We start from the raw sequence: 23969 nt of genomic DNA on the forward strand, positions 1-23969 counted from the left end.
TGTTAATATTCAGCTGGTGACAATCAATGTTTTGTTACATGCTGGCCATCATCAACTGAACTACTACTACTACTATTTAACATTTCTAAAGCGCTAACTGGGCCAAGGTTTTCAGTGACAGGTCCGATCTGGGTACAGGCACTGAATATCTGGGCACAAAGTGGCCACCAGGCATTACCCAGGTACCACTGATATTCAATAGCAGTACCCAGATAGGTACCTGGTTTATTTATTTGGTACATTTGTATCCCACATTTTCCCACCTATTTGCAGGCTCAATGTGTCTTACATAGTACCATACACAGCGTTAGCCGGTTCCGGTGTGAACTAATACAAGTATGAACAATTGCAAGGTGATATTGTGGCAGAAAGAGGTACATGTGTGGTAAATACAATTGGGGGAACATTAGAGAGGAAAAGGAAGATTTAGGATATGTCCATTACAGTCTTTGGTTTCGTTATGTTGCAGGTATCCAGGTTTTTTATGATGGGTCAGTGGGATATGCTGTTCTGAACAAGTCTGTTTTTAGTGCTTTCCGGAAGTTTAGGTGGTCGACCGTAGTTTTTACTACTTTTGGTAGTGCATGCCATAGTTGTGTGCTTAAGTAGGAAAAGCTGGATGCATAAGTGGATTTGTATTTGAGTCCTTTGCTGCTTGGGTAGTTGAGGTTTAGGTATGATTGTGCTGATTTCCTAGTGTTTCTGGTTGGCAGGTTGATGAGGTCTGTCATGGTTAACTTAAGAAGCCTTCATTCTGTCCTTGTTTAACCAGATAGTTATCTGGGCACTACTGATTAATATCAGCGGTGCCAGGGTAACTCCTGGCTCTGCCTAGACTCCACCCTCCATACCACTAGAGGCCCAGTGATTTGTATCCGCTCTAGATTTTGTGTTTCCATGTAGCTAAGGGGCCAATATTTACGTGATATCTTTTTAGCGTTACTCAGATATCATTAAATTATCTAGATAATGGATACTCGTCAGACATAAACAAGTTAAGTAGAGCTGCTAAGCGTAATTCTTAAGCTAAGTTGGATAACTTAACTAGTTAACTTTACAAGACATTTGTGTAGTCTGACTTAACTTGTTAACTTTAACTGGATACTGGCATACTTTCTTAACTTGATCAATTTTGTCCTGCCAATGAGTTAAGAAGACTATGAACATAAGAAACGCCTTACTGGGTCAGATCTAGGTCCATTAAGCCCAGCAACCTATTCAACAGCATCTGGTCTTGGTTACGAACACCCAGCACATCACAAAACTTAAGCTGTGAACTGGGGGCAGGGTGGGGGAAGGGGAGGAGGGCAAAACTCCCAAAGTTATCTAGACAAATCCTTTCAATATTGAGCTCTAAGATTTTAAAATGTATAAAATGCTTTTTGTATGCGCTTCCAGGATTTATGAAAACAGTAATGTAGTTTTTCTTTTATGAACACATTTGCAGACAAATCAAAAATGTTCATAAATGCAATGTTATTTTGCTTTTACTCTGAGGGACCTATTCATTAATGGTAAGGCACATAGGCAAAGCTAGAAAGAAGCCTTAAAGAATATACTGCTTCTTAGCCTATTAGACATCTCAGCTTTCAACTGTTAGAATACAGAGATACCCACCAGTTAAACTCCAAAATGGAGACAAAGCGAGCACCTCTGCATCAGCTCCCAGAAAATGTTCCTTTTAACAAAAAGTATTTGCACCCTGCTGTCAAACTTGGGACACATTCATACTGCAAATTAGCAAACGGCTGCTCTAATAGCAACGGCATTGTCTGAAAACCTTGTTTCCAGCCAAACATCCTTTCCTCAAAATTATTTTTAATAAGCAAGATTAACACATTCAGCACTAGCTACTAATCCCTTTTATTTGAAATTAGGCTGATAGAAAGTCTTTCCATGCCATTCATATATTAAGTAATTATAGATTTGGGGCTTCCCTCGCTTGCTTTATTAATGGCTAATTGAGTGGAAGTCTGAAGCTTGGATACATCTCAAATGCAATTTCCATGGTTTTCCAGGACCCTATAGGGACAGCTAATATGGGAATGCTTGAAAGGAGATTAGATATTCAGCCTCAGCACCTGCTTTTAACAACATTTCTTTCCCCATTTTCATTGACTTTTTGTGCATTTTGACTGCTGACAACAGAAAAGGCAATCAATTATATCTCACGCTTATATAGTCTTGATCTGACTGCCATGCTTGTCATTTGGCATGATGACAACTCATCACACCTTTCTAATCAAGTGAGTTTTCACTTTGTCAATGCCTTTTCATATTGAACAAAAACTACTTCTGGGCCTAGGCTGTATACCAAAACACACAAAAAAAATGTTTTTGTATGCCTGATTTAAAAATATAGGACCCAATATTCAAAACATTTTAAATAACCAAGAAAGGTTTAAATTGTCTATCCGGGGCTAACCGGGCATTTTCAGTAATACTTAACTGGTTAGTACTGTTGAAAATACCTGGTTAGCGGCTAAGCAGGAACCAGTTATTTTGGGGCATTCCATGGGCAGAGTCCACATAAAAAGGATTACAAAAAAAGCAGTCCTAACTTTATGCAGTTCTTCATAACCGATTAAGTGCTGAATATCGCACTTAACAGGCCATGTTTTTGTGGGATCCGTATACCCGAAAATTCAATGACAGAGCCCGGATATGGTGCGGCATTGAATTTCCAGGTATAACCCCGGCAGTGGTCAGCAAAAAACTGATCACTGGTGGCCAAATATCGAGCCCATACTATTGTATATCAAAAATTGTGTTTACAGGCTTATGCTCAACATTTTTAGCTCTCCTCAACAAAAGGGATCCTAAGTGATTAGAATGCACACTAACATGATTAGCATGTGAACCAACCTATGCCATCTGGTCTGCAGAGTAAAGGGCAGGTTAGAAAAGGGATGTCATTCCCCATTGTACAAGCAGTAATTGGTGATCCCAACATCATACATCTGCCTCCTCTGCATACAACCACAACAAGGACTCTGCAGCTCCAATATATTACCCCAAATCCATTGTTCCAATTGCCCCACATAAATGTTGGGCTCTCTGAAACATGCCCTGATTCCAAACTTATTGGCCTTCCTTCATGAAGATCCTCAATTAAGGCAGTTCTCATGAAGACACCACACATGAAATACCCCCTCTAAATACCACCCATCATTGGCCAGTGTTCTGACCCCTTCTCACCCATCCCTCTGCAATATGTCATTACCATAACAAAAGAACAAAGGAGCAGTGTCAACCTAGAGAGGAACACCCAGACTGCTGGAGTACCACCAGAACTTTATTGGATCCAGAAATATGGTCAGATTTGACCATCTAAAAGTAATAATGACCCTATGGTCACCACTTTTTTTGTTCATTTATCTGTCTGCAGAGACCTTTCTTCTGTTTTTGTTTATGTCTCATTACCATTCCAGACAGTCCAGATCTGAACAGGGAAGAGAAATGAGTCCTTTTGCTGGTCCCCTACTGCAACCCAGTTAATGAAATGGCCTAATGGCCCTTCACCACAATCAAGTTTATTTATTTATTTTACTTTGATATACCATGAATCACCATGTGGCATCTGGGCGGTTCAAGTGACAGTGGAGAAGGGCCATTAGAAAGCATCATTCAGTGGGCTGTAGTAGGGTCTATGAGAACTCATGACCATGCTCCTAGAGAAAGTCAAACCCTCCAAAATAGTAATGACATTTCAAAAAGGTAGGAATAAGAGTTGGGGGAGGTGAAGTATTCATAATAAGGATTTTAATGGAGGTCATATATTCAGGAATGGAAGAGTTACCTAGAGGTTCTAGGGGCAAGCTAAGAGCTGGGGAAGCAAAGGTTCATATCTTACTTTCCCTACAAATGTTCCCACTGCAGCTCCTTGTGACTGGCCAAGTCACTTAACCTTGCATTGCCCCTGGTACAAATAAATACCTGTATATACTATGTAAACTGCTTTGAATGTAGTTGCAAAAACCATAGGTAACCAGTATATCAAGTCCCATTCCCATCCCCCCCTTTCCATGAGACATTGGGCTTTGAGTTTGGTTTTGAAAGGACAAATAAATCAAAAATCCAGATCCATGAGAAAAAATGCATTCATAAGGAGGCAGGCAAGGCCTCAATTTTTGAGGTCAGGTCATGAATCAGGAGGTTAAATAATGATCTTGCAGTTCAGGGCAAAGGATTAGGGGTGTGATATAGGGGCTGCCAAGTCCTCATCAATATGATTATGTGCCTATGTCATTATGGGAAGGGGGAGTTCTAATGCTGGACTTGTTGAACTACTTACTCCTTGTGCTTGGTGAAGGTAGATTAACATCCAGTCCTATCACCAAGCCTCTTGGCATGGAAGAGTTTGACTCACAGTATATCAAAAATGATAACATATGATTTGAAACTATTTTGCATCAATACACTAAAGGTTCATCTGCATGCAGTATGTCAGGTTGAAAACCAGGGAAGCCCAGATCAAATCCCACAGTGGCTCCTGGCAATCTCAGGCAAATCACTTAACTCTATTGTCTAAGGCAGGGGTGGGCAACCGTTATATACAGAGAGCCTCATGAATGTCAGTACCATCATAAGAACATAAGAATAGCCATACTGGGTCAGACTGATGGTCCATCTAGCCCAGTATCCTGCTTCCAACAGTGGCCAATCCAGGTCACAAGTACCTGGAAGAATCCCAAAGAGTAGCAAGATTCTATGCTACCAACCCCAGGGATAAGTAGTGGCCTTATCCCATGTCTATTTTAATAGCAGATTATGGACTTTTCCTCCAGGAACCTATTCAAAACTTTTTTAAACTCAGATACGCTATCTGCTTTTACTACATCCTCTAGCAATGAGCTTCAGAACTTAACTATTTGTTGAGTGAAAAAATATTTTCTTCTATTCATTTTAAAAGTAGAACCATGTAACCTCATTGAGTGTCCCATGTTTACCCGTTCTACTCCACTTGGGGCTGCAACATTATGTAATGTCAGAACCGGAAACGCACAGAGCTCCATAGACCTTCTGTGATAAATAAATAAATAGAAATTTAACTAAAAGAATGGAAACAAACTGCTAGAATGGCTATTCTGAAAATATTTGTGAAATGCAATATTTAAAATTGTCAAAGTCTGGTTAATGACATTTTCTGTGTATTCTTCCCATTGTCTCGCAGGCTGCATTTCGCCCAAGGGCTGAAGGTTGCCCACCCCTGGCCTAAGGTATAAACTTATATTGTAATCCCTCCAGGGCAGGGAAATATCAACTGTACCTAAATGCAACTTGTCTTCAGCTACAACTAAAAAGGTATGAGCTAAATCCAAAGTTCTTTCCCATTGCATGCTAATTTTTTGTCAGTACCTAAAACAAATACTGTGTGAGCCATGTGTGAATACCCATATGCTCAATATAGTTTTTCAACTGCAGAAAGGAATTAACTATGTCTCACTGCTGGATGTTTGAAATTTTGACGATTAAACTCCACCCACCTCTTTTACAAAGCCGCACTAGCACCTGCCAGCGCAGTAATGCAGACACAGCCCATTCAAAGTGAGTGAGCTATGACTGTATTACCACGTGGCTTTGTAAAAGGGGGATAAGTTTGAGATTCTCTGTTAAGGTATCATCATCACATGCCCCTGAAGCAGGCAGAAGCCAAAACGTGGCTGAATCGGGTGGGTGACTTGTGCCAGCAAATGAACTATACATTACTAAAAATGTATTTTACCATACTGCTTTGTTCTCTTGATTTTTTTTCCAATTCTGTTTTCTGACTGCTAAATGTTCTTAACCAGTTTTATGTCATTTGAGCCACTCCGCACAAAGGGCCCCTTTTACCAAGCTGCAGCAAAAGGGGGCCTGCGCTGGCGTCAGCGCATGTTTTTGATGTGTGCCGTGGCCCCCTTTTACTGCAACAGGTAAAAGGTAGGTATTTCTTTTTTTAAAGAAATGGCCATGTAGCAAGTGAAGCACTTGCCATGCGGCCATTTTCAGGAGGGAGCCCTTACCATCAACCTTGGGTGGGTCACTTGATTCTCCATTGCTTCACATATAACTTAGAATGCAAGACAGAAGGAAATAACACTTCAATATAACCCTACCGGACATAACACAACACTGTACGGTAATGATAAATTTTCAGGTATAACATGCCCCTGTCCAGAAATCCTTACCAATTAAATTGGTACATGTGGCAGTGGGAGATAGAAGACTTGCCCAAGATCAAACAGTGAGTAAATCTATAAAGAGCAGTTTAGTTTTAAGCAGAAGAAAGGTGTGGAAATGGCATGTAAGTGGCCACTTACGCAAGTATATAACCTCTTATACCGACTAGTGGTAAAATATGCACATACTTTGCCAGTGGGGCAGGTGGGCATTTTTGGCAGCTATAGGGCTGGTGTACATGACTGCAACTTAAATGTAGGCACATTCTTTTCCACCTGTAAGAAACGTATTGGCTACAAATAGGTGCCATAAACAGCACCATGTTACAGGCACCCTCCAAGAGTCTTAGCAGCAGAAGTAGGATCCAAACTTGACTTGCCTGGTTCTAAGCCTATTGCTCTAACCACTAAGCCATTTCCTTTCCTCAGGGTAATGACAACAGTGCCTGAACTATAACTCACCCTGAGTTTTGCTTTCAGAGAGGCAAGTTATTAAATCAAATCTCATTCCAGTGATTCTATAAATGATGCCTAAAGTTACACGTAGTTTATAGAATATGCTCACATGCAGTTCTTCTGACTAAAATTTAGGCGCACCCATTTGGGCCACCTAAAACCAGGCCTAAATACCTGCGCCTAAGTTAGGCACAGATCTGGTTTGTTTTATAACTAGTAAATCAGGTACGTTTCTGACACAAATGAAAAGGGCACTAGCAAGGTTTTTGTCGGAGTGTGTATGTTTGAGAGAGAGTGTGTGTGTGTGTGTGTGTGTGTGTGTGAGAGAGTGAATGTGCGAGTGTGTGTTTGTGACAGAGAGAGAGTGAGACTGCTGTGTGTGAGTGTGCCTGCTGTGTCCCCCGGTCCCCCCCCCTCCAACCACCCAGCGATTCTCCTCTCTCCCCTGCTCCCCCTGCAGCCACCCAGCGATTCTCCTCTCTCTCCCCTGCCCCCCTCCAGCCACCCAGTGATTCTCCTCTCTCCCCTGCTCACCCTGCAGCCACCCAGCAATTATCGTTTTTCCTTGGCCCCCCCATATCCACCCAGGGAAGCTCTTCTCTCCCCTGCCCCCCCTCCCACCATCCAGCGAGTCTCCTCTGTCCCCTGCTCCCCCTCCAGCCACCCAGTGATTCCCCTCTCTCCCCTGCCCCCCTCCAGCCACCCAGCGATTCTCGTCTGTCCCCTGCCCCCCCTCCAGCCACCCAGCGATTGTCCTCTGTCCCCTGCCCCCCTCCAGTCAGCTAGCGATTCTCCATTTTCCCTTGCCCCTCCTTCCAGCCACCCACCGATGCTCTTCTCTCCCCTGCCCCCCCTTCCAGCCACTAAGCAAATCTTCTGTCTCCCCTGCCCCTAACGATACCGGCCAAATCTCTCTGCTGCCATGCACAGCTCAGCGTGCAGGTCCAGAGAACGCAATTTGCCGCTGTGCGTCCACCCACCCAGCTCTGGTTGGTCAGCTTTTGCGTGTGATGTACCCAGAAGTGTACGTCACTTCATCAGATGGATGCATCCTTTCAGCGATCCCTTCACTCTCACGGTTCCGCCCTCAACATCATCACGTTTTTACGCGAGGGCGGAGCAGAGAGATGTAACACCCTTATGAACCCTGAAGCCACGGAGTCAGCTTCAGAACGCTGGAGATGCATTTTATTATAGTAGATAGTGCACATAGGTTTTTGAAACGCCCATTCCATGCCCCCTTTTCAACTCCACTCATGAGAATTTACACGAATTGCGTTATACATTACCCCTAGAAAGCTGTGCATGTAAATTCTAATTAATGCTGCTAATTAGTTTAGTACCAATTACTGGTATAGATTGGCTTGTTAATTAAGTTGTGCGCGCAATTTGGCCATCCATTAGTGTGTACAACTTAAGGTGCCATTTATAGAATTCAGACTCCACCTAAATAAGGTATACCCATCTAACATAGTAACATAGTAGATGACGGCAGAGAAAGACCTGTATGGTCCATCCAGTCTGCCCAACAAGGTAAACTCATATGTGCTACTTTATGTGTCTACCTGACCTTGATTTGTATCTGCCATTTTCAGGGCACAGACCGTAGAAGTCTGCCCAGCACTAGCCCCGCCTCCCCCCACCAGCTCTGCCACCCAATCTCGGCTAAGTTTCTGATGATCCCTTCCTTCTGAACAGGATTCCTTTATGTTTATCCCACGCATTTTTGAATTCTGTCAAATAATGTGCTATGTAAGATACGCATGTAATTACAGAATAGTGCTTAGATGGAATTTTGGCATTTAAATGTATATGTACACACATGCATGTAAATGATTTGAATAATGGCATTTATGTGTGCATTTTCAGTGCCTAAATGTTGGTTTCCTCTTTTTTAGAATTTACCCTTTTCTTGAGTATCATTTGAGAGGGATGAAAGCTTCCTGTTTTGAAATTCATGACAATATGCAAACATACATTTAAATCAAGCAAGCACAGTCATAAACTCATCCTTCCTTTCCTGAGAGGTTCTCAAGTGGCATCTTTTATGTAATGAAGTTTAAAATACGTACAATGTATATTGATTGTTCCTTTGTGTACTGCATGGACACATTGACATTATGTCCTAGCACAATACTACATACAGCTGTGACTCAGTTTTTGCCATCTAATTAGATTTTAAGAAGTCAGACCCCTCTTACATGTTGGCTCCATCTATAGAAAGCTCTAATGTCCATATACACACTTAATTGTAAGTCAATGCTTTTTATCACAATGCTTGGAACTTGCAGAGATAGATGCCCTTCTACTTATGTGAATGCCACAGACTTACATAGGGTGCACCCATGAAAATCTTTGTACTTTATGCCGACATCATTTTTCATACAGATAGCAAGCTTAGGACCCTGTTGACTAAGCTTGTGCTAGAGGCACATTAGAATTTTTAGCACGTGCTAAGCATTAGCGCACGCTACTTGTGTAGATGCCCATTGTCTGCATGGTAAGCATGAACAAATTTTTAGCACACACTAAAAATGCTAGTGCACCTTAGTAAACAGGGCCCTTAGGTCTAAACATCAGAAGGGAATTTTGGATAAATTGTCAAAGTCTTAGGTATCTTTTATACATGCAAAAAATAATCTTCCTAAGGCAGCTATATCCAGGTAAATTCATTTCAACATATAATTAAAAGAATGCATATGTGTTTATAAAATAGAAAGGTTTCATAGCTTTGTCTAGAATTATGGGGTTCTTTTACTAAAATACAATAGAACCTGGGCTTAATGTGTGACAATTCAGGATTTTATCCCACACTAAGCCCAGATTTAATGAAGTACTTTTAGGGAGGGATTGTTTAAATATATTTTATTGCAGGTTGTGTGCAAATGTTATTAGTGAGCTGTATCTGCACAGAGTTAATGCAGGAAAACTTACTGCCTCCTATTTAGGAGATGCTCCCACATTAACTCTGCATTGGCCAGTTAGCATGCATTAAATATAACGAACTAGATGGTTAACAGATACACACCCACTCTCTACCCCTTACATGCCCCTCCTATAAATATATATTTTTTTAAATCAGTAATGCACAGACTAATAAAATAGTAGTATACAAAAAGTGGGAGAGCGACCAAGGATACCAGAAACTGGAGGATGTTCGTTAATAAACTATTTTATTGAAAATTTGAAGACTAATAAAATAAAATAAATAAAAGTGTGAAAACAGGACAAATACTGCACAACGCTTTAACATGATTGTGCACTACGCTGTTTTTGCACACTAATAGCACATTAACAGCCCCTTTGTGCGCCCACTGAACTTCAAAAATAAAAAGGAATGTGTGTTGTAGGCATGTCACTAATATGGTTAAATTATGTCATCATTCTGTGATGTATAAAGTGCATATTTTGGCAGTAAAACACCTTACGCTGGAAGTAGCCTAGTGAATAGTGCAGAGGGCTGGAGAACTAGGTTTAGTTCTCACTGTGATCCTGGAGTGGGGGGGGGGGGGGGGGGGGGGGGAGTCACTTAACCCTCTATTGCCCCAGGTACAAAACCTGAGATTGTGAACCTACTATGGACAGAACATACCTGCATATAATAAACGTAAACCACTTTGGTTGTACCACAGAGAGGCAGTATATGAAATCCATGACCCTTTTTAATATTTAAGCACAACTTTAAAAAAGTGGTTTGTTTTATGCTGGAATATAAACATACTTTGGCAGTTAGGTATCCTATTTGAAATGTTCCCTAAAGTTCTGCATACGTCTAACACCAAAAGAGGCAAACATAAGCAATCCTTACTTCCATTACTCTAACATTTTGGGCCTGATTCTAAATTTCCAATGTCCCACATGAATACGAAAAATAAGATTTGGACTGTGCGACTGGCAAACACATTTTTTCTGTGGGAGATATGTGCTGGACAAGAAAATTAGTATCACATCCAAGAGCACAGTCAATAAGCACCAGGTTGTACAGGCTGATGCAAAACATGTCAAGCACTTGGTTTAAGCCTTCAAAAATCATGCTACAAAGCTGGCTCTTGACCTTTGATTGTGAAGGATGTGAACTCATGCATACCCAAAAGAGAAGAGGAAAAGGATCCCAGCTGGAGTGCTTTTTAAAGATGATGTTAATTTGCCAGAATTGTTTTGCTGTCATGCTTCTGATTAGGAAGTTAGTGTCTTGGATGTGTTTACCTAATTTCAGCTAGTCATCATTATTTCATTTTTGTGTCATACTTTTTGACAATTACCTTCTGATTAGAGTCTTGCCCTCAACACCGCCTAAACCAGACTATTTTTCCAAATGCAGCAGATAGTCCGCTGAATTATAGAAATTAAATTTCCTGTTTAGGTGATGGTGTCAGGATTCTGGTCAAGTGCCCATTGTCCAACACTATTAACAAATGAGTGCTAAAATAAATGTATCCAAGACACCTGTTTCACAATAATAGTGGAGGAGTGGCCTAGTGGTTAGGGTGGTGGACTTTGGTCCTGGGGAACTGAGGAACTGAGTTCGAATCCCGGCACAGGCAGCTCCTTGTAACTCTAGGCAAGTCACTTAACCCTCCATTGCCCATCGCACAGAGCCTGCCATGAGTGGGAAAGCGCGGGGTACAAATGTAACAAAAAATTAAAAAAAATAAACCACAAAACTGAAAAAAAAGAAAGTCTTCATTGTTAATGATCTTCAAGGCTCTCTCAAATAGCCATATAAGATGGGCACAATGCCTTACTTGGGATAGTGGAAATTAAATAAATGTTACTGAGGCTTGATGATTAGGGCTATTTCTTCGCTGCTCGTGAACAAGTCATAAGACCTTCCAAGTTTGGATAATTAGATCTTGTCCAAGGATCATTTTTAGGTATAACTTGTCTGGAATGTTTTTACGTTTGGGGAGCGTGCCAGGTGCCCTTGACCTGGATTGGCCACTGTCGGTGACAGGATGCTGGGCTAGATGGACCTTTGGTCTTTCCCAGTATGGCACTACTTATGTACTTATGTACTTATATAGTACCAAACAATGTTAATGATGACACTCTACGTGGTTGATTTTATAAAGTCATTTTCACATTAAGTAGCCACATATCTTGTAAATGGCCTGTGATAAAATTTCAACAGGTGTAAATATATGCTGTAAAAATTGGATGATCCTTGTTTTTAAAATGACATCAGTCAGGACATGACTATTAATATCCGTTCTAGCAAAATGGTGTTTAATGAAGAAGATAAGGATGAGATGAAATTTTTGTGACAAAAATAAGACATACAGCGCAAAGCATTTGCTGAGGGAGTTTAGGTTGGACATTTGACAAACTGAAGAAGTTTCTTTAAAAGATAAATACAACAGGATCAACTAAGTGGCGAGCTGGAAGTGGGCACCCATGATCTGCACAACCTGAAGAAAACATTGTCGAGGAGCTAGTGTATAGTGTTAAGCTAGGAAGATAAACAGCAGACTCAAACAGTATGACAAATATCACATGAACTTGGGATTTCAAAATCGATAGGTGAAGCAAGATCTTCAGTTACAGTGCTTTAAAAGACGAAGGGCTACTGAGCTGACAGAGGCTAACAAGCACGCTCGGTATCAATGCTACAAACCATTATTGAAACGTTACCAATCAAGTTTGGCAAATTTAATTTGGTTCACTAATAAAAAAAAATCTTTACTGTAGCTTTACCAGTGAACAGTCAAAATAGTCATGTCTATGCTTCAACCGGCACAAAAAAGAAGGATATAGCGGCCAGTTATCTGTTGTGTACTTGGTCAACATTCAGCAGAAATGTAATGGTTACAGACAAGTATTCATTTTGTGGAACCAGACATTAAGATCAATGGTGATTATTACAGAGACATCCTACTGCAGCAGAAAACTCTGCCTGAAATTCGAGACATTTCCGAGTTCTTTATTTTACAACAGGATGGAGCTCCAGCGCATCGAGCTCGCAAAACAGTTGGGCTCTTAATTAATGAAACTGAAGAATTAATTGAGCCAACAGCTTGGTCTCCAAACAGTCCAGATCTAAATCCAGTTGATTACAATGGGGCCCTTTCACTAAGTGGTGGTAAGCACTAACATGTGCTTACCACATGCTAAAAGACACTACCACAGGACATGCTCAGGCACTCCACGGTAGTTCTGGGATTGACACATGGAGAGCTGCCGATTAGCGAGGGGTTAGCATGTGAGCCCTCACCACCTACAAAATAGGTGGCGGTAAGGGATCATGTGGAAATGGCCACACGATAAATGGGAAATTGGTGCATGGCCATAAATGGGAAAAAAGAAATTGCAGTCATTTTACAGCTGTGCTAAAAGTGGGCTCAGAGTGTGGGAAACCCACATGCTAAAAATAGTGCAGGCCACTTTGTAGTGCAGCTTTGTAAAGGGGCCCCAAAATCTAGTTTGCAACGGAAGAGAAAATTTACAGAACAAAAGTAACAGATGTCTCAGACCTACACCAATGAACATTGGATGCTTGGGACAAACTAGACCAGCGAGTAATTTATGAAGCTGTCAGTGGCGTCGAAGACTTCGTAAATGCATCAAGGTTGAAGGAGGACTCTGAACACAAATTATAAATCAAGAAAAAACCCATTATACTAATGCATCTTCAAAGGTCATACTAAATGTTTAAGCAATTGGAAAGTATTTTGAAACTATGTAAGGAATCCCATTTTTTCTGTTCACCATGAATAAGTAGAGGTCTACTTACCTTTATAGAATAATAGCATATCTGGACATATACGTGTGTATGCACACCAGCCACAGAACTGACATAAATGCTTGCATCTAGTTCCAGGAGATACACGCGTAAGTTACATGCATAAATGTGTAACCTGCTCAGGTTCCATCCATGTGTATGTCCACCTGCAAACTATGCACTATAGAAGATTGTGTGTTACAGAATAGCACATGTACGTAAGTATGTTTGACCCACGTATATGCTAGTATTATAAATATTTACATGTCTAACTGGAGTGTAAAAATTAGCACCTATTTTATAGAATTACCCCATTCATACTTAACTAACCAATCACAAGCACATAGCCCCAGACCTCAAATGGTGTGAACGACATGCGTATAACACAGGTAATACAGCAAAGAATGAGACATCTTCAAATGAGCCTAAAAATAAGTCCATAAAGAGTTGTTCTATACTTACCTGCACAAGTTATTAATGACAAACCATGAATGATATGGCATTAAGGGGGTTATGTGCATTCACAAGGTAATGCAAATCACCTGCTACTTGCAATGCCAGTGTTACTCTAACGCTTAATGTGCAAAATAATTTCAGCATTACCTGGCTGGTTCATGTGGGGAGGGGACCTATAATCCCTCTACCCTTACCAAAACACTGTCTACATCCACATTCTGTAGATCTCTAACTCACAAGTCTAGTGGCTAAAACAGTGGGCTTCAAGCCCTGCTTCTCCTACTAACACTCTTTGAGGGGTATTTTCGAAAGGGACGTCCAAGTTTTGATGAGGACGTCCTTGCAAAACGTCCCAATCCAGGGGCAGGGAAACCTGTATTTTTGAAACAAGATGGACGTCCATCTTTTGTTTTGATAATATGGTCAGGGATGTCGAAATCCTGAAATTTGTTCGTCCCTAGATTTGGTCGTTTCTGATTTTTGGCAATAATCAAAACCAAGGACGTCCATGTCAGAAACGACCAAATGCAAGCCATTTGGTCATGGGAGGAGCCAGTATTTGTAGTGCACTGGTCCCCCTGACATGCCAGGACACCAACTGGGCACCCTAGTGGGCCCTGCAGTGGACTTCAGAAATTGCTCCCAGGTATATAGCTTCCTTACCTTGTGTGCTGAGACCCCCAACCCCCCCCCCCCCCAATTTATGTCGAAAGATAGGCGTCCTTCTCTTTTGAAAATGAGCCCATTTGTGACCATGGGCAAGTCACTTCACCCTCCATACCTCATGCAGATCTTAGATTGTAAGCCCCCCGTAGGCAGGGGAATAACTAAAATGCCTGATCTAACTAACCTTGTGCAAGATGAATAACTAAATCCACAGTATATTTGATGCTACTTTAAACACCCTGTGACATTATTATTATTAACATTTGTATAGCGCTACCAGTCATGAATCACAATGAAAGCCCTCAGGAATTGCCAGTTGGGTATCATAAAAATAGCCATACTGGGTCAGACCAATGGTCCATCTAGCCCAGTATCCTGCTTCCAACAGTGGCCAATTCAGGTCACAAGTACCTGACAGAAATCCTAATAGTAGCAAGATTCATGTTACTTATCCCCAGGGACAAGCAGGGGTTTCCCCATCTCTATCTCAATGTGTTACCCTCTGAAATGGTTGATTCTTGTCTACTACAGATGTGCATTTTTCTGTTACTTTATTTCATAATAGCACACACTGTTTCATTTAGGGCCCTTTTACTAAAGTGTGCTAGATTTTGTAGTTACCCCAACTTCATGCAATAAACTAACATGTGGAAAGTGCAAATTTAACACAGAAGTTAGTGTGTGTGTGTGTGGGGGGGGGGGGGGGGCAGCAAGTCCTTTGCAGCTCCCATGTTAAAATGTCCATTAGTGCATGGTACCCTGTTCGTAATTAGCTTGGATGCAAATAGGCCTCCTACTGTCGGTTAGTGTGCGCTATCCCCCAGATTCTATATAGCACACCTACAGATTCACGCCAATTTAGGCATTGATTTGGATTCTATAAGTTATGTGCATTGTTAACAAGCATAGCAAGCTAATGAGCACTGATATCAGCACTTAACAAGCAATAATGAGCACTAACTGGCACTGATTAGAATTTAGGCTAACAAGTCACTAAATGTATTCTGTAACGATGTGCGCCAAATTTCTAACGCGTGCAGGCAAAAAGGGCCGTGGAAATGGGCATTTCGTGGGCATTCCAAAATTTACATGCCTAGTTATAGAATATGGCCCAGTGCACCTAAATCTACATGCTGGGATTTACACCACATTTTCATTGGTGTAAATGGATACATGTAGATTTAGGTGCTGAAATATCAACTAAGCATATTTTATAATAAACACTGGTCTAGGCACCGATTATAGAATATGCTTAGTCGGCACTGATTTCAGAGCCAATATTTTAGGCGCCATATATAGAATTTCCCCTTATGTGCCATACGCTAACTGCAGTATACTCTCCACACCCATTTCCTACCCATGCCCTGCTAACTACTGCCTCTAACACAAAATGCTCTTAATGCATGAATTAGCATGCAATAACCAAAAACAACACTAACCAGTTAATGTGCTTGTATGGTAGAAGTTAATGTGCTAATTTGTACACTAATTGCTGGATTCTATATACACGCCTAGCGTTCCGCACCAAAATCTAAGCATATTCCATAACAACGTGCATAACTTAATCGGCTTAACAAGCTAATCAGTGTTGATAGCAGCACTAATTAGAATTTACACACAAAACTCGCTAAATGCCTTCTGTCATGAACTGTGCCTAAATTCTAATGTGTGCAGTCAGTGGCGTACCAAGGGGGGGGGCGGTGGGGCGGTCCGCCCCGGGTGCCAGTGGGTGGGGGGTGCTCCGCTCCCGCCGCCTCCCGTGGCCGTTCCCGCGGTGCCGCACATTAAAAAAAAAAACGGCGAAGCAGCGTCGCAGGCAGCGCCTCGTGCCCTGCTTGTAAAAAAAAAAAAGAAAATCAAATCTCCTCCTTCCTTCTCCTCCTCGTCTTGACGTCGACTCGGGCCTAACAAACAGTTTGATTGGAAGGCCCGAGTCGACGTCAAGACGAGGAGAAGGAAGGAGATTTGATTTTTTTTTTTTTACAAGCAGGGCACAAGGCGCTGCCTGCGACGCTGCTTAGCCGGTGGGGAAGGAGAGGGGCGAAAGGGACTCGGGTGGGGGTGTTCAGAGGGGAGAAGGGGGCTGGGGTGGGGGTGTTCAGAGGGGAGAAGGGGACTGGGGTGGGGGTCTCAGACGGGGGAACGGGAGGGGAGAAGGGGACTGGGGTGGGGATCTCAGACAGGGGAAAAGGGGAGGGGAGAAGGGGACTGGGGTGGGGATCTCAGACAGGGGAGGGGAGAAGGGGACTGGGGTGGGGATCTCAGAGGGGAGAAGGGGACTGGGGTGGGGTCTCAGACAGGGGAGGGGAGAAGGGGACTGTGGTGGGGGTCTCAGACAGGAGAAGGGGAGGGGAGAAGGGGACTGGGGTGGGGGTGTTCAGAGGGGAGAAGGGGGCTGGAACTGGGGGCTGAAAAAAGGGGCAGAGAGAGAGAGGTGACAGATCCTAGATGGAAGGGGGAGCGAGAGGGAGGGCAGACCCTGGATGGATGGGAGAGGGAGGGCAAATGGTGAATTGAAGGGGCAGAGAGAAAGGGCAGGCAGTGGATGGAAGGGACTGCAGAGAGGGCTGACACTGGATGGCAGAGAGAGAGAGAGTGAAGACAGATGCTGGATGGATGGAAGGAAGATGGTGAAAAGAAGATGAGGAAAGCAGAAACCAGAGACAACAAACTGTAAATAAAATATATTTTTTATTTTTTTTGCTTTAGGATAAAGTATTGTAGATATGTTAAATGTTTATAATAGAACATGTAAATAAGGTAATCTTTTTATTGGACTAATTTTAATACATTTTGACTAACTTTCGGAGAACAAAACCCCCTTCCTCAGGTCAGGATAGGATACTGTAACAGCACTATACTGTACTGACCCGAGGACGGAGGTTTTGGCCTCTGAAAGCTAAATGTATTAGTCCAATAAAATGGTATTATTTTACTTTCTATATTTGTTTTATTTCTATTTGTTAATTTGTAAAGTGGTGATTGGTACTTGTTAGTTTTTTTCAAATTTACATCTGCTGTCTTTATATTTTGCACAGTACTAGGGGACAGTTTCTGTTTCTGTGGTGTTGCATTGTATGCAGAGTCTGGCATTGGGGGTTCAGTTTAATTTTTGTCTAAATAGAAAGTTTATGATTACTTATTCTATAGTGGATTAGGGCGTATCTGTGTTTGTGAAAAAGACATGGCTTTCAGTTGGCATTGACTGTGCAGGATCTACGATCTGTACTATTCTGTCTGGTTTCGTTTTACAATAGGTGAATTGATGTTCTAGTGCTCACTATAGTGTTTAAGATGCTTTCCTTTTCCTTGTGCGACTCGTAGAAATGACTGCTTATGGTATGGTAGAATTGCTCTATAGGTCCTGAGTGTTTTGTATTCTCGGCATGCCTAGTACTGGATTTGGGGGGGGGGGGGGGGTTAAAAAATGACCGGCCCCGGGTGTCAACTACCCTAGGTACGCCACTGTGTGCAGTTCAAAAGGGGCATGGTTATGGACAGGGAGACGGGCGTTTCTGGGTGTTCCAATTACACCATGTTTCCAATGGTGTAAATGGAGGCATGTAGTTTTAGGCACTGGGATATCAACTAAACATTCTATATACTGCGTCTAAATCAAGGCACTGCTTACAGAATACGCTTAGGCAGAAATGTTTACCACGCAAAATTTTTAGGCAGCATATATATAAAATCTAGCCCTAACTGCTTAACACACTTTAGTGAATAGGCCCCTTAGTGCACACTAAACATCATGCGCTGCTATGTGTTATTAACTAATAAAATAGAATGAAATGAACAAAAAAGGAAAGAAACAAAATGAAAAACACTTCTATTGCCCACTGCAGACAAGAGAACATGTTTTTCAACAGTAGATCTGCAGAGCCTTTATTGCGGGTGGGGGAAGAGTCCAGAATGTCATAAGTATTGTTCTTGTTTAGGATATTTATGATGGAAGTTTGATGTTTGATGTTTTATTTTACTTACTGCTTATTTTTTTGCAATCTGTCTTGGACTTATCCTTATGGGAAGTCAAAATATAAAACAAAACAGATGAAATGCATGTATCGGACTAGACAGATCTACATGTTTCATTCTGAAAAATTACCTGCAGAGGAAGCAGACAAAGCTCTGTGGGGAATTTTTCTTTAGGCGGTAATCAAAGCAAAACAACTGGCATAGTTTTGCTTTATTTATTCTTGCACACCCCATGGCTAAAAGCACCTGCGGAGTTTTCATCAATATGGGCGCTTTCGATTATTTCCCTCCTAGTTACTAAGGCTTCAGTCATGAAGGCAGATGGCTAACCTGTTTCCTAGACACAAAAAGAGTGGCCAATTTTCACATACTACACATTTCCATATTTCATGTTTATAAGGAAAATTCTTAGGATATCTGGCCCTACGTCGGTTAGAAATGTAAAAACAAAATAAAGGTGAATTGACGTGTCAATCATATCTCCAACCTTCAACAGCCAGCTGGGTTTTGTGCTATTAAATAATTGAATTGAGTTCAATGTTATTTTTTTGATTTTTATAGTATTCCTCATTATGTTCCAAAGAAGGTATAAATGTATGCATGTAGAACACATATGGTTTAAAATAAGCAATTCTACCTCTGCTCTGCCCAAATTATGCTCCCGGAAATGCCTAAATGCAGATAATGAAAAAGTAGGTGCACATGGACTAGATTTGGGCACCGAAAAAAAAAAATTAGCGCTAAGCCAATCCTATAAATGGCACTCTGTGTTGGGCGCCGTTTATATAATAGTGCTTAGAGCTGGGATCCGAATCCAGTTTTGGGCATGAGGATTTACACCAACTAAAACCTGGCGCAAATCCTCATGCCTACCATATTCTATAATACTATCCGCAAATTCTAGGAACACCCATGATATCCCCATGACCCTCCCATGGCCACACACACGCGCATCTTTAAAGAATCCCGACTAGGAAAATGCATGCCAATAGTGGCCAATTAGCACCAATAATTGATTATTAAGCACCCAATTACTGGTGCTAATTGGATCACTGTTCAATTAAATTGCGAGAGCAAATTGAGCACATGCTGAAATTTGTGTGCACAATTTTGAGCACTACATATAAAATTTGGGGGTTTCCATGTAACCACTTTGAAGTTGCACAATTTTATAAAAGCAATTTTCTATATTTTAAATAAGCTTTAGATATGGAGGAAGCTTTACAGAATAACTCCCCACATGGGTGATGTACTAAATTTTTGCATGAGTCCACAGAAAAGTATACCTATAACACACATAAGTATGCCCAAAATGAACACGATTGGTTAGGTCAAGAGATTTTAAACCCCATCCCCCTCAATATGCACTGAGGATGCGAGCCACAACATGCCCCCTCCTACCTTAATCCTCTCACTGAAAGATTGAAGGCTCTGACTAAGCCTACCCATCCACAATTTGTCCCCTGCTCAGAAACTGAAGGTCCCAACATCCTCCCCACCTGACTGCCTCTCTTCCCACACAAAAGGCGATAACCTGGACAAACATGCATAGGGCAAAACAGACAGAGGTTTATTAGCAGCATTTTCAGTAGGGTAAGGGAGCCCTGAATGCTCCTGCCATCAAAAGAAGGGACAGAAAGTAGGGACCTACTGAGGGAAGAGGATATTTTTGAGGGATGCGAGGATACAGAAGTCTCAATCTTGAATCTAGGTGGGTGAGGCTAAAGGGAACACTGAAGCTTCTACCTTCTGTTTGGAAAAAATGGTATTCAGTCAAGAATTCTGACTTGCCTAATGGGAGGGGAATTAGGAATTGGGGAGTGATATGTTAGGGCCTTTAAGGTTGAGGGGTGGGGGCAGAATCAGGGGTAAAGGCATCAGAGCATACCAAGCCTTTTGATCTGGTGTGTAGGTGGTTGGAGAAGGTGATTGGGGTATGAAGGCCCTTGGATATTTGTGTCATTGGAAATGATCTTCAGGGCACTGTGGTTTCTTGCTTTCTGTCAGGGTGTGGGGGACAAAGGGGGGGGGGTGTTCAGAGATTTTCAGTGTTAAATGTTAGTCTGTCAGCACTGCAGCCACATGAAAATTTATCAGCTGATTGCATTTCCTAGCACTTAGAGTAAAAAATGCTATTTTGCATGCGCCAACTAAATCCTCATTTGCATATGATGTTCCTGTATTTTCAAGCAAGTTAATGGATATTTAAGACATGCTTACTAACATCAGAAAGCTTATTTGCCTGTATTTGTACAATGCAGTACACCCTCTTTTCCACATGCAAGCTACCAACAGGACCCTAAAATGATGCACTCCAGTACACAGATTGTTACCAAGTAGTTTTCTTTTCTGTACAAGATGAGGGAATATAGTCAAGTCCATTCTGCTGTAGGTTTACAGCTACCTATTACGTTATGGGCTACACAGAATAAAAATGTTACTGCAAAGTAGTCCTTACCAGTATCAGGTGACCGGTGGAGATGTCCATGTTAGACTGAACTGGTTCTTCACACCAGGATGAGGTGCTGCTCCGAGCAGTGGGGCTGGGTGTGGGCACATCACTGAACTGTGAGGAGACGCTGTTGATACGAGAAGCATGTGGGGGCTCTGGGTGATCAGATGACTTGACAGCTATGCGTTGACGGCACAGCTCCTAGCAGAAAGAACGACAGAGGGCATGAATATGGGATTACTGGTATCACTAGGGAAATACTGTCTGTCAGTTACGTTCTAAAGAACACTCATATTTTCAGTCCACGTCAAGAACTGTAGAGCTTTTTTATTCCAGGGCTTCAAAAGACAATATTATCCCTCTATTGTTAGTCTATCAGAGCTAACCACAGTTGACATGCGTCAGTCTCAGGTAATATCAGTAATATTACTTTGATCACAATTTTTTCCCTTTTTATTGTCAATCTTCTGGGTGCTGTACAGCTAAAACATAGCTTTTGGTTTGGAAATCCATCATCCAATAGGTAGGTGAAAGTATTTCTGGTGCACAATGAACAATGCAGCAAACAGACAGTATTCTCTAGAATAAAGTTCTCTCTCTTTAAGATATACATAAAGATACATATAAAGAGAATAACTTTATATACAAAACAAAGAAAGGAGAAATAGTTGCTTTTAATAAATCAAAGAGGAGGACCATTAATATTCAATCATATTTAGAAGCTACAGAAAATAAATCCTGCCCTTATAATATGGTTTGTTAGTATTTGTTGTAAGTGAAATAATTACAACTAATACAGGTGGGAGAAGTAATCAATGTGGGCTACCATTAAGATGGATTATTTTACTGTTAACCTGGATTATTAGTAACTTGATTTCACTGCATAAAACAGGACCAGTGTTAAAATAGTGTAAGATGCAATTTAAAATCATGCTTCCGATTCACTCCTCACTTAGGGGCCCGTTTACTAAGCCGCAGTAGTGCGCTGAGGTGTCCCATGATAGTGTGCCCATCAGCATGCGCTAATCCCATGTGAAAGACATGATTATGAGCGGAAAGTAGGCGTGCCCTGCGCTAATTGGGCAGCGTGGGCACATTGCCATGCACTGCTCAATTACCGTGGGGTTAGCGCGGGATCCATTAGCATCAACAAAACAGGTGTCGGTAAGGGCTCCCGCAGTAATAGCCACACACTAATTGGGAAATTAGCAGGTGGCCATTAAAGAAGACTTTGGAAATGCGGCCATTTTACCGATGCACTAAAAGTGGCCACAGAATGTGGAAAACCCAATGCGCTGACAACAGCGGTGGTCATTTTTTAGTGTGGCTTGGTAAAAAGGCCCCTTACTTTCTGCAGTTTTAAAGATCTATAGGCCTAACAGAGCATTACGATCTGAAGCAGTTTTTCTGCTAATTCCTACATTGAAGATACATTTTGAACAGACAAGGGCATGTGACTTTTCTGTTGTGAGACATTGGGAATAGAATCACCTTCTGATCTTGTTCAGCAATTATCAGATACTGATAAAGTTTTATTTTTTTTTTTATTAAAAAGCCTTCTCTTTTCAAAGTCTTTTGGGGTTCACATTGGCACAAAATGAACATAAGAGTTATGACATGGTTTACTAGTATGACCCATCCATGCACTGCTCACAGTACATCATGGGGTGAACTGAGAAGATTTTTTTATGTCACTCCTATTCAGAAATATGTATTTGATTATAGTCAAGTTTAAATGTAAGGGCATGTGTGTTTTAATGATTTTATATGTACATAGTAACATAGTAGATGACGGCAGAAAAAGACCTGCATGGTCCATCCAGTCTGCCCAACAAGATAAACTCATATGTGCTACTTTTTGTGTATACCTTACCTTGATTTGTACCTGCCCTTTTCAGGGCACAGACCGTGTAAGTCTGCCCAGCACTATCCCCGCCTCCCAACCACCATCCCCGCCTCCCACCACCGGCTCTGGCACTGACCGTATAAGTCTGCCCAGCACTGTCCCCGCCTCCTGCCATCGGCTGTGCCACCCAATCTCGGCTAAGCTCCTTAGGATCTATTCCTTCTGAACAGGATTCCTTTATGTTTATCCTACGCGTGCTTGAATTCTGTTACCGTTTTCATTTCACCACCTCCCGCAGGAGGGCATTCCAAGCATCCACTACTCTCACCGTGAAAAAATACTTCCTGACATTATATGTACATTACTAAGGGGCTCATTTTCGAAAGAGGACGTCCATCTTTCGACATAAATCAGAATATGGACGGCCAAGTCGGTATAATCGAAACCCGATTTAGGACATCTCCAACTGCATTCTGTCGCAAGGACGGCCAAAGTTCAAGGGGGCATGTCAGAGGCATAGCAAAGGCGGGATTTGGGCGTGCCTAACAATTGGATGTCCTTGACTCATAATCAAAAAAAAGGACGTCCCAGACAAACACTTGTACGTTTTCACCCGGACCTCTTTTTATTATGACCAAGGCACAAAAAGGTGCCCGAAATGACCACATGACCACCGGAGAAAATCGGGGATGACCTCCCGTTACTCCCCCAGTTGTCACTAACCCCTTCCCACCCTAAAAAAATATCTTTAAAAATATTGATTGCCAGCCTCACATGTCATACTCAGGTCCGTGACAGTGCATGCAGGTCCCTGGAGCAGTTTTAGTGGGTACTGCAGTGCACTTCAGACAGGCGGACTCAGGTCCATCCCCCCCTACCCGTTACATTTGCGGAGAAAACAGCGAGCCCTCCAAAACCCACCAAAACCCCACTGTACTCACATCTAGGTGCCCCCCTTCACCCGTAAGGGCTACAATAGTGGTGTATAGTTGGGGGTAATGGGATTTGGGGGGGTTCGGGGGCTCAGCACACAAGGTAAGGGAGCTATGTACCTGGGAGCAATTTACGAAGTCCACTGCAGTGCCCCCGAGGGTGCACGGTTGTCCTGGCATGTCAGGGGGACCAGTGCACTAGAAATGCTGGCTCCTCCCATGACCAAATGGCTTGCATTTGGCTGTTTTTGACATGGACGTCTATGGTTTTGAAAATCGACGAAAGTCAGAAACTTCCATGTCTAGG

At 42.0% G+C, this 23969-nt stretch overlaps 1 protein-coding gene across 1 annotated transcript in view; it reads right to left on the reverse strand.

Moving 5' to 3' along the window:
• Positions 1–23969, reverse strand: part of PTPRN2 (protein tyrosine phosphatase receptor type N2) — a 1688755-nt gene that overhangs the window by 302020 nt on the left and 1362766 nt on the right. The window contains 1 exon segment of the mRNA XM_030198706.1: positions 20891–21085. Within this exon segment, the coding sequence (XP_030054566.1) occupies positions 20891–21085 (195 nt within the window).

The sequence above is a fragment of the Microcaecilia unicolor genome, chromosome 1, assembly GCF_901765095.1.
Source record: "Microcaecilia unicolor chromosome 1, aMicUni1.1, whole genome shotgun sequence".
Classification (NCBI taxonomy): Eukaryota; Metazoa; Chordata; class Amphibia; order Gymnophiona; family Siphonopidae; genus Microcaecilia; species Microcaecilia unicolor.